Here is a 12075-nt window from a genome sequence, read left to right on the forward strand (position 1 = left end):
GCTCCCCCTTGGCCCTTCGCTCCGTCACTGTGTTTATGTATGCTTATGATGTTAAGTTTGCAAGCGATGACATAATATATCTCATTTTGTCAGGTTCTTTAGAAGAAAAGAGGAAAATCATACATGGATATCATGCAGACAAGTGATTCTTCCCAATATGGAGTTGTAGAAAACAGCCCATATAGATTTCCCTATAATAAACGTGTGGAAGATGGCAACCTTGGTGCTTCGTGGTATTTTAGTAGAAAAGAAATAGAGGAGAATTCCCTTTCAAGAAGAGATGGCATTAGTCTGAAGAAGGAGTCTTTCCTTCGCAAGTCATACTGCACTTTTCTTCAAGATCTGGGAGTGAGGCTTAAAGTGTAAGAATATATAGTACAATGCATATTTTATTGTTACTTGTTTTCTTGTAAAGTATAGCAAGCTAGTTTAGCAGTATTATTTGAATCATACCTGTTCTTTTCAAGTTTCTGTAGTCAACTTGACTTTTTATTATAACTTAGTTTTTTTAACAAACTTCCATTTCTTTCTTGTTTCATCGTCAACAATATTTGAAAAAAAAATCATGATCGATATCATGCACATTTTATTTCCAAATCCAAGGAAAGTCTAGTGCACATCTAAAACATAAGTGATTACATTCTGTTGTTGACAGTGGTTGTTCTCTAGTGTACATGACTACATTTTGTATCCTAGGTTGCACCTCTAGCAGACAGAATATCCGGGGTCTCCTTAGTTGGGAGCCAAGCTCTGCCATGGTTTGTCACACTCCCTCAAGGCTAGTTTGACCAAGTTAAGCAAGTGTTTGGTTCAAAGCCATGTTTTCTGCATGCCAAACATTTTTTTAGCTGGGTTCCAAGCGCCATAGACACATGCACTTGTAGCATGAATTATGTAGACAAGCTAAGTTGTGGACCGTGGTTCCATTTTTCTGTACCAGCGGAGTTAGGCAAAAATGCCTAACATCTTACACAGTCTTAGGCTGCGAATCAAACATGCCTTTAGTGGAATTATTTAATGGCAGGAATATCTGAAACAAGCACTGTACGCAACTTTTTGTTAAAAAGATATTAGGGATGCAAATTGATTCAGAAGATTAGAAACGTCACCTCTGCTGATCGAGGGGACATATGTATAGGTTTGAAAGAAACATAGAATGTCCTTATTGTGATAGGTTGCCAAGCATGTGCTTGGGCTGGTCATGTGGCAATTTAAGCATTGCCCCATCAAGAATTGACTTGTCCATTTTTTACTGGAGTTTTAATTGATTATATTGAATAAGTGTTTAATCATGCAATATCCGCGCTATATTAGACATTTAATAATTATTTGATTGTTGACTTGTCCAGTTTTTCTTCTTCCTAAGCATTTGGTCATGTGTACATTGATTTTCAGCCTACTCCATATAACCTTGAACTTTGTTTGTTAGCTTTATTTTCTTTGATAATATCCAGAGATGGTTTTGAACTAATTGCTTAGATATGATGGTAAATCTATCTGATATTTGTGTTTGACAAATTGCAACATATGCATGTGACCACATAACTACTGTTCAGTTTTTCCCTTTAAAAAGGGGTTTATATACTTTTTTTCAGAAGCAAGCGGCTCTGTCAGGCATAACTTCTTAGCACATTGGCCCTTGACCCCAGTGTTAAGACTCATTGATTCATTACTTTAATGCCACCGTTCTTGTCGAGCATGCAGCGATGGGTGATCACATGACATCCTTGTTTAGCTAGCGACAACAGAAGAGATCAAACACTGTTTACTATTTTTGTTTAGGCCTTTATGTGTCTTTAGAATACTTGCACCATGAAAGTTTATGAATCAGTCCATGTATAGTACTGCATCAATTATGCTTTGTTTGCATGTTAGTAGTTCTATATAGTGCATCTTTCCTTCTTATGACAGATGGCTTTGAAATGTAGGCCTCCAGTGACAATTGCTACAGCTATTGTATTCTGTCATCGTTTTTTCCTTCGACAATCTCATGCCAAAAATGATAGACTGGTAAGCCCTACTTAAATTTGTATGGGCTTGTACATGTTTGTTGTCAGACAGCATGCACATTATATGCATGGTAGGCAGTATTATACTTTTCTAACATGTGTTCAATCATGAATGCTGCCACCCATATGTGAAACACACTTTTTTAGTTTGCTGTCACTTGTAGGCAGTATTCTAGTTTCTAGTTTGCTGTCACTTGTAAACCCAATATTTTATTGGATTCCATGATATGGTTAATCTTGTTCAGTTCTGCAGAAGAAACATGCATTTTTTTTGTGTGTGTAGTGTACAGCATAGAGCACGTGGCATACAATTTGTTATTTGGGGTTAGCGTTTTTTTCAAAATCAACTACTCATTGCAAGTTATCAATGAAAGTTCATTACAACCTGCAGACAGTAGCCACAGTTTGCATGTTCTTGGCGGGTAAAGTTGAAGAAACACCCATACCCCTGAAGGATGTCATACTAATTTCTTATGAGATCATCCACAAAAAGGATCCTGGTGCTGTTGCTCGAATTAAGCAAAAGGTTAGATGTTTTGTTGTTGACACTGTCTTGATATTCCTTTTCTTAGTTGCCAATGGTATCCTTGTTTCCCCACACTTCTATTATTCATAAAGCTGCAAGTTTTTGTTTACAGTCGATGCATTTTATTCCCTGATTACTGTGACAGAAATGGTAGTTGAGACTATTTGTGTTGGTTTTGTGCAGGAAGTCTATGAACAACAGAAGAAACTTCTTTTAATTGGGGAGCGTGCTGTGCTTGTAACACTTGATTTTGACTTCAATGTGCATCACCCATACAAGCCCTTGGTTGAAGCAATAAAAAAACTCAAGATTGCTCAAAAGGAACTTGCTCAAGTTGCCTGGAGTTTTGTCAATGATGGGTATGCTAAGACTACTCTTATATTCTTTAAAAATTACTAATCCCCTGTTATGCCTATTTACTACGCCTTGAAAGGGCTGTACAGGCTGTGTACATCTCTTTGCCTGCAATTTAAGCCCCAACATATTGCGGCCGGCGCAATCTTCCTTGCTGCAAAGTTCCTTAAAGTCAAGCTTCCAGCAGATGGTGAGAAGGTCTGGTGGCAAGATTTTGATGTAACCCCGTGGCAGTTGGAAGGTTGGTCTCTACATATGGTCAGTTGTGCATATTTGCACTATTGCAGTATTCATTGTCGTAAGGATAGTATTTCTTATCCTCACAAGTAGCAGCAGATGTTATCATGCTTTAGTTGTCAATGGAACCCCTGAGAATTGGAGAACCAAAATTTATCATATATTCAAAACTGGTAGTGGAATTAGGTTGCTTAGGTCAAAGACACAAGTTATTTTGTGATGTGCACAAGGGAAAGTTTTGAGCACTAGTGTTCTGGGCTACACCGTACACTAGGCAATGTCATGCACAGGAGTACTCTAATGAATGTGTGCTGGATAGCCTCTGGCGTGGAACTGGAAATATTTGGGTTGGCGTCGACTTTTGAGTTCAACTATTTTGATAGACCTTGTCTTATATACAGAACATTAGCAAAGAGATATAGAAAATTACATGTAACGTGGGGGTGTCACTTCTGTTTTGTTGATTTTGCAATGCTGGTAAGCAGTATTGTCCATTGTGTATCAAGAACTGATGCTCTTTTTGCTGCCACGTTCACATTTGATGCTCTTTCTTGCGAAGTATAAAAGACACACTAAGGACCCATGCTTACATTAATTGCAATTATTCTTTTCAGAGGTTAGCAACCAAATGATGGAGCTCTATGGGCCACCACCGTCTCAAGGGAATGATACTAAAAGCAGCTCTGCAGGTTTAGCCAATCAACATGCCCTGGAGAAAGCTCCTGGAGCTGCTGAGGAGCCTCCTGCGCATAAAAATCATTCAGCATCCAGACAACCGAGCTTGCCAGACTGCCATGGACATAGCCAGCATGACCCTGAAAGGCAAGGCTCAAACCAGAGGATAGCACAAACCGAAGAGAGGGATGGCACTGCCACTAGCAATGAAGGCCTCAATACGTCGCCATCAGCGATGGATGCAGTGGAAAAGATAAACAAGGATCATCAGAACGTCGCTCACACGGCAGAGGACACCGAGGAGGGCGGGCTGTGCCATTCTCTCGAGCCCGGCAATCCAAAGCGGAAGGAGCACAGGAGCCACGATCACAGCGGCGAGAGGGACCTTAAGAGGTTGAGGTCATAAAAGGAAGTATTCATAACCACCCTGGGTAGAATGATCGGCAGAGTGGCATTGGGCTAATGCAACAACCAGGGTGAAAACCTATTTGTTTTTTCTCTGTTGCAGGAGCTGCTATCTCGGTCCTTGCTGGTCATGTCGGGAGTTTTGAACCGTGATTCGAGAATATGGTTTCCTATACAGACACAGTGCGTGCATGTTCGTGTGTTGATGTTGTGGAAACGTTGGGCGGCTGGTCCGTGATGCGAGAATTATGCAGGCCTGAGAAACATTAGTCATACACAATAGTGTGTTGTGCAGGTTCGATGCTCCGTTGTTTGGTGCTGCTAGGCAGCATGTGCAATTGTATGCATCCATGTTGCACGCTGCTCGTCGTGCGTTCCGCTGGCGCCAATTATTGTTGCTGCGAACTCGTAACTGCGTATAATCGCTGCCATCAGTTGTCGGTGACGACGGATGCATGCCAGAAACGCAACTCGTCCATGAAAAGAGCTGGCGGATCATCAAGACCACAGGAGAACGTGCACTGCTGTCCACGCGGCCGTCGTTTATCTATAATAGACAGACAGATACGTAACGAGAAGCAATTTCCCGCCACTGGCCCGTCCTTCGTCAACAAACTTTTTCATTCTCGGGAGCAGGAAAGGAAGCGCGCGATAAGACGTTGCAGCTAGAAAGAATGGAGACGTCCGTCGACTCGGAAAGCAACAAAGAAACCGCCGCGAGGGAAAAAGGAGGAAGGCGACGTATCTCCACTTGCCAAACGCTTGCTCACCGCCGGCCTAATCCTGCACCTCCTTTTCCACAAGCAACGCCACCGGGCGCAGGCGACTAGGACGCAGACCTGCCACCGGTTTGTGCGAGTAGGTCGTTGATTCGTTCCAGAGGAATATAAGTAGTTGATTATTAGTACTAGTTTGGAAATGCATTACGCAGAGCGCAGTAATTCGTGCAGGAGGACACCACATCAACTGCTAATAATGCATTAACATGATCATGTATACGCATCGTGTTGTGTCGCATCTCAAGACCAGGACGTGAATCATTGCTGTCTACCACCTCAAAGCACATTTCCTCCTCTTTTTTGCCGCATTTTCTCTAGTTTTGAAAAGAAAGAAAGCGACTGATAAATCCTTTATAACGCAATCTGGGCCACACCTTGTTTAAAAAAAAAATCTGGGCCACACAGGCTGCAGATATCACGCAATCGTCACTGCTCGTCATGGAGACCTTGCACCTGGGCTATTTTTTTTTTTGCGACAGAGCTAATTGGTTCAACCATGGAAGTTCCATGGGACACCTGGGATTTCGTATAATTCCTCTCCTGCACTGAATTCCATGGCTACAGAATACTTTTTTTCACTCGATGGCCACTCCTCACCAGTCATACACATCACCACTACTCTGCCACTCGCTATAGAAGCCAACAGCTGGAAACTCCAAAAATAAATATGTATATGTTTTTTTCTATGCAGAGGTGCTTCCATAGATGGAGCTGCCAGCAAGGTGAGAGAGAGAGAGAGAGAGAGAGAGAGAGAGAAAGAGAGGATGATCCTGAACTCCCAAGTCCAATCCGTACCTACTCATTCACCAAATCCTCCCAGGGCATGAGTTCAGAGAATTGGACTTGCAACCTACCATAAAGCTCATCATCATCGACGATACTATCTGGTTGGTTGTTGCCACCAACCTGGCTAAGCTAAGCTAGGACCCTTCCAACAAAATCTCTAAACTTGTCGTTGAATTGAACCACAACAAAAAGCTCTCTCAAATCGCAACAAAACAACTTGTAACCCCAGCATTAAGCATTTTCTTTAATTCCATCGTAACAACAGGTTTATATATATTGACAATTAAACGCGGAATAAATACCTCACCAACAGTTAAACATGAGCAAAACACAATTTAGTAGGAGTAACCAACACTAAATTCTCTTTTCCTTTTTTACACATATACCCCTCGACGCTAACACTTATTACCACCATGTACCACCCCCTGGCCTTCAGCCTTGACGATCCTTCTTGGCGACGCGCACGCGCGCGCGCCACCCGCAAGAAACCTACCTCGTCGCCGTCGACGGAGCAGAGGAGGAAGAGGAAGAAGAAGAAGCAGAGCGCGTACGGTTCGGCGGCTAGACCTCGACGTGGCAGTAGGTGGCGGTCTGGAACCTGAGCCCGCTGGCCCCCGGCGCGCCGTTGCCGCCGGCGCCGACGAGGAAGGCGGGGCAGGTCGCGAAGATGTGGTAGTGGCCGGAGATCCAGCTGCCCACCTTCCACCGGACGCGGCCGTCGATCTTTACCTGGAGGATGAGGTACCCGGCCTGGACGTCCTTGGCGAGCGCGTCGGCGAGGTAGGGCGCGAAGGGGACGTTCGGGCCGGAGAGCACCGGCGACCACACCTCGACGTCGCCGTGGCCCTGGTACACCGGAGGGAGCGCGGAGGCCAGCGTGATCTGCTGGTACTTGTAGGAGGCGTAGACGTCGAGGCGGTCGTAGTAGACGCCGACGCGGTCGTTGGGGTTGCGGGAGGCGACGGTGACCTGGAGCACGGTGGAGAGCACACCCGCGGCGGCGGAGGCGTTGGCGGTGAGCACGTCCAGCTGCCGGAGCGAGGCGTCCTGGAGGTAGAAGCGCGGGTGCGTGGGGCGGAGGACGAGGTAGACGATGAGGGCGATGACGGCGACGATGAGGGCCAGGAAGAAGAGGAAGGCCAGGAAGCGCCGGCACGTGCGCCGGATGTCGTCCTCGCCGTGGTTGCCGCAGTCCTTGCCCATGGCGTCCGAGCCGCTTTCCGCCGAGCTTTGCTTGCGTTAGGACGCGTGTGGGAGAGGAGAGGAGAGCAGAGGAAGAGGAGGGGCGGTGTCTGTTTGAAGGACTGAGGTGGCCGCTCGGCTCCAGTGGCGTGAATAAATCGGGCTCTCCGAATTGAGTCGTGATTTCCGAAATAAAATAAATCGAATTGCGTCATGGTTCTTTGGTGGGTCATCGCCTTTTTATTTTATTTTTTATCATCTTTGTGTGGGGCAGAGATTGTGTGAGGCGATCATGTTTAAATCATGGACGCAGTGCCATACAAAGAGTTCTTTTTTCTTCTGAAAAGAAGATTGAAACGCCCGACCTTTGCATCATTGTGATGCACATATATATTTATTAATTATTAAGTAGAATGCAAAACAAAGTGAATCATGATAAAAGAAAGTTACAAGATATGAAAGAAACACCTAATACTAAGTCGACTTCTTCCGATAATCGTCTCACACCATTGTCATCATGTTTGCCTGAAGACGGTCTGGACAGGGATTTTCATCTTTATTGTTTGCTGACCGGACAATGAAGACCATCATCACAACAAGTAGACAACGCCTTGAACAAGATAATAACGCAAGATTGTCGCCGCCACGTTCGGCCGAAGACGGTTTGGACAACGATTTTCATCTTGATTGCTGGCTAACCGGCCAGTGAAGACCAGCACCACAACAAATTGACAACACCTTGAACAAGATAATGACATAAGATTGTTGTCGCCAAGCCCGACCAATAAAGGCCAGGACAACAGCTCTCTTGTGGCCTCTATGAACCTAGAGTAATTTTAGAAAGTTTATAATCCTTAGAAACTTTGGTATTTGTATCCTTCTATTTTGTAAACTTACATGATACATAAATTTATTTATTTTGAACTAACAAATTTCAATTTTAGGGCCTCCGACATATTGAAAATATACCACTGATTTTACTTAAAGAAATGAAACATCGTTGCACTACTGTTGTATTCAATAAACTTCCTGGCCAACAAGAAAAAGGATTCAAGATAACTTGGGTCACAATCATAGTTCTTTTTCTACTATTGTGTTTTTATAATTCTTAGAAGTTAAGAAGCCCTCAGGTTTGAATGACACTTGGTCAATGATAGGTTTGGTTTTTTTATATAAAGAAGCACACAAATTAACATCTGAACTTCCATGCCAACGAGCATCTATATTTCAAGGGGAATTTATCAGGTTTTTGTTTCGGGCTACGGGTGTTTGAAACAACATCTATGCAACATGCAAAACCAAATTCACCATAGTATGTGGTGAATGTGATCCATCATTCTCCATTACTCAAGGTTTTGAACCAAGTGGTAGAGTATAGACAATACAATATAGTATAATAGCAGAGAAAAAGAAATTCAGCTCAGATGAACCGATGCAGCAATGATATAAAATAGCTACGATATGCATCAATCATACATCTTAATTCTAGTACGTTTTGCTGCGAGGAAAAATGCTACGATATAGTACGACATTTCGCTAGCAGCAAGGCTTTTGGTTGAGCAAAACTCAAATGTGGACACGATGAATATGTGTCAATGTCTTCTGGCACAATTTGTCGTAACTTAGAAGCCCTATGGCATTTCGTGAAAATATTGTTGTTCAGCGACTTGTATTTATATGGGACCATTCCCGGTCCAAGTACATTCAACGATCACGGCATTCCTTCCTCTTGGATGTGCGACTCAACATGGTTTTCGAAACTTACCAAGGTATACAAATTCGTGCAGGTGTATCAGTGTATGAATGAAAATGTCGGTGCTTTGGTTTGACTACATTCTCTTTACGGAAGTCTGGACAATATTTTGTGTTGCAAAAAAAATGACATCACAGAGAAGATGTTTATGAGAAATTTCGTTGTAGTCTTTAGTTACAGGAATTTCTTTGCAAGTTGTTGGATCTATGATCCGAATCACCGCATGTGTATTTATATGTCGAAATTACTCTAACTTTCTATATATTCATGGTTTTTATATCCAAAGAGCACACACATTTTTACTCCTCAATGTGCAGCACCATCGCACAAGACGAGGACACCCATGGCGTGTGCGCCTGTCCGTTTGATAGTACTATCTCGGTGGCAGCAGAGGCATAGGATGATAGGAGGGCCCCGGCTACAGCCAGAGACATAGGCAGCAGAGTGCAGAGCAATGGCGCGTCACGTGGGGCGCCCCGTTGTCTGAGGAAAGCCGTTGCGTTGGTCTGGCCGGCCGACACACACGCAGCGCGTACCGGGCCCGCCCTGGCAGGCGGTCCTCGGTCGGTCAGAAGACCGGCTCCGCCTGGCTCCTCACCACAGCCATGTGCAGAGGACAACGTACGGCACTGCCGCGTGCATGTGGACACACAGCAAGCAAATCATGGACTCTCAAGTTAAATTTTGTAGACTTTCATCAAATTTGTAAAAAATATGCTGACATATGCACAGTTAAAAGTTGATATGCAGAGTAAATAAAAAAAAGAAAGACTGGTAGGTACGTGGATGATTAAGAGCAACTTCAAAGGGCCCAACGCGCCGACCCAAACCCAAATCACGCCTGCGTCGCGTCCGCGCCGACTCATTTGCGGCCCAAATTTGCGCCCCAAATGCGTTGGCGCGGACACCGAATGGATGCTTCGTGCGCCTTTTCGCTATCCGCCGCGTCTCCACATGGCAACCATCCAACTACCCGCTGCCCACGCGGTCAGCTTAATTTATAACGACGGGCCCACGCGTCAGCGACGACGCTCGTCCTTTTTTAAGCCGACCGTGCGACAGGGCCGTCCTCATCCAAACTCGCCGTCCACATCTGCCATCCTTTGCTCCCTCGTTGCCGGCAAACCCTAGCCACCACAACCACATCGAGATGGGCCTCTTCTCCGGCGGCAGCGGCAGCAAGGCCAAGGGCAAGTCCCCCGCCACCTATTTCCCCTCAGAGTTCCTCCCGCCTCCGCCGTCGTCGGTGCCTCGCCGGCAGAGGCAGCGCGTGAGCGTACCAGTGCACCAGGCGGAGTGGCACTGGCAGCACCGCCAGCCTCTGTCGTATCCCGACGTGACGCTAGATCGGCCATACGACTGACATCTAGATCCAGATAGGATCCCAGTGCCAGCGGCGCCGCGGTCGGCTCGTGCTCACGCGGAGGAGGTGCGACGCCGGTGGGCGCTGCTGACGCCGGAGCAGCACCGCGAGGCCGCCTACGTAACCGACTCCCCCAACTTAGCGAGGTGGTTTTGCCTTCGAGCAGAGGAGGCGAGGCGACTGGGCGTGCGCGAGGTCGACCGGAGGTCGCCGCCACCGGCGCTCGTCGTCCGCGAGGAGGGCCAGGCAGCCCTTGCGGCCGTCTACCGGGAGAGCGAGGAGGACGAGCGACGCAGGGCGGAGGCGAAAAAGGAGGCTCGGTACGAGATGGCAATGGCGCAGGCCCTTGACCTCTCCGCGACGGGTGACAGCGTGGTGCCGCCGGTGGCCCCACCGTCCCTTATCAAGCCGGAGCCGGAGAGGGAGCCGGAGCCGTCCCCCATCAAGCGCTACTCCTGGACGGGAGTAGTGCCGCCGGTCTGGATGGGAGCGACGCCGGTGCAGGAGGCGGCGTACCTCGAGCACTAGCGCAAGATCAGGGTGGCCGAGGAACGCCGCGACGGCGAGTACCTCGAAATGCTCGAGTGCGACCTCGAGGAGGAGCAGCGCGAGGCCGAGGAGGAGGCGCGCCAGGCCGCGGCTGCACAGGCGGCCGCACAGCCCCCCACGCCGGCACTGCCTGCGCCAACACTGCCCGACATGACGGCGCTCTGGAACACGGCGTTCTCCTGGGCCGGGCCGGCGCCGACACTCATCAACCTCACGGACCTCAAGGATGACGACGACGCCACCTAAGGCAACGCGCCGCCTCGTAGTTTAGACTGTTTTTTAATGTAAATGTGTACGCGTGGACTCTCGCCGGCCTTTGTGGTCGGCTTTAATGTTTAATTAATGTAGTTTCTTTTTTTAATATACATGCGTTTATTTTTTTTTCGCCGTCAATATGGGTTTCAAACTAGCGTTAGACACACGTGTCAACCCAGATACAAAAACAGACATTCGTGTCCGTCTGGCCGACCTAAACGAACAAAACGTCCGTTTGAATTGGCCTGTTGAAGTTGCTCTAATCAACTAGCCGCAATACGACTGGCACCCATCATCCCGGGCTGAGCCATGTGCGAACCATGCGGCCGAAGCACGTGCCGCAGCTTCTTCCACGGACACGCGCATTGGAAGAACGGCGGTACGGGAGGGGAGGGACACATGCGTACGTCCCAATCAACCAACAGATGGAGTCCAAAGTCCCTTCGCAACGGGTTTAAAATTAGAGTAAAGTCTGAAAAAAATCTTAAACTCTTACGCCCTGTCGAAATTGAATCCTCACCTTCTAATCCCTGAAATCGGCACCCCATACTTGTCGATCCCGGTTAATATCGACCTTCAACCTGTTTGGCACACCGGGAAAAAGGCAATCCCAACTAGGTTCACCTGCTACTCTCACCGACAATACTAGGTCCACATGTCATATCCATCCCTCTCCTCTACCTCGTCCTCCCTGTCGTTCTCTCCTTTGTTGAAACGTCTGCGATAAGAAAAAGATGCGAGATGGCCAGCCAGAATTGAAGGGGCAGGGAGAGGTCTGGGAGCTTTGATCGTACTAGACACCGGAGATGGTTGCCGTCGTGTGTGGCGTCGCCTCATTGGCGCTGTGGAGCGCCTAGGCCGCCGGCCCGCACTCAACTTCCTAGGCTTTGTCATGGCCTGCCCCAAGATCCTAACTACTGAACTGAAGCATGGTTGATCGATTGGTCAAACTTGAAGATGCACGTACGCAAGTGTAGAGAAAGCACCTGATGGATCCTTGAGGCTAGCTAGCTTTCCACGTGCAGCAAACTACTATCCTGGATGCTTGGTTGATCTGGGCTTCTGGAGTAGCACAATTCGGCGGAACACTCACGCCCCGCGGGGACACTCTGCCTAGCCTGGACGCGTGCGTACGGTACGGACGGTGATGTCCATATGGATCTCGTGTTTCCCGTGCTCCATCCACCATCGTCGTTAGCATG

General features: G+C 47.2%; 2 protein-coding genes across 2 annotated transcripts in view; one reads left to right on the plus strand and one right to left on the minus strand.

Moving 5' to 3' along the window:
- Positions 1–4486, plus strand: part of LOC119286328 (cyclin-T1-3-like) — a 6687-nt gene extending 2201 nt beyond the window's left edge. The window contains exons 2-7 of the mRNA XM_037565705.1: positions 94–362; positions 1929–2010; positions 2401–2535; positions 2719–2894; positions 2979–3130; positions 3741–4486. Of these exons, the coding sequence (XP_037421602.1) occupies positions 124–362; positions 1929–2010; positions 2401–2535; positions 2719–2894; positions 2979–3130; positions 3741–4207 (1251 nt within the window). The 5' untranslated portion in view covers positions 94–123 and the 3' untranslated portion in view covers positions 4208–4486. The remainder of the gene's footprint in view (positions 1–93; positions 363–1928; positions 2011–2400; positions 2536–2718; positions 2895–2978; positions 3131–3740) is intronic.
- Positions 4487–6309: 1823 nt separating this feature from the next.
- Positions 6310–7092, minus strand: LOC119286330 (NDR1/HIN1-like protein 1). Its single transcript, XM_037565706.1, has one exon. It carries the CDS (start codon positions 6972–6974, stop codon positions 6333–6335), a length of 642 nt encoding a protein of 213 aa, XP_037421603.1. The 5' UTR covers positions 6975–7092; the 3' UTR covers positions 6310–6332.
- Between the last annotated feature and the right edge of the window lie 4983 nt (positions 7093–12075).

This window comes from Triticum dicoccoides, chromosome 4A (genome assembly GCF_002162155.2).
Source record: "Triticum dicoccoides isolate Atlit2015 ecotype Zavitan chromosome 4A, WEW_v2.0, whole genome shotgun sequence".
NCBI lineage: Eukaryota > Viridiplantae > Streptophyta > Magnoliopsida > Poales > Poaceae > Triticum > Triticum dicoccoides.

Excerpts from the sequence above, each read along its gene's own strand:
- LOC119286330 (XM_037565706.1), bottom strand. The coding sequence starts at position 6,974 with ATGGGCAAGGACTGCGGCAACCACGGCGAGGACGACATCCGGCGCACG.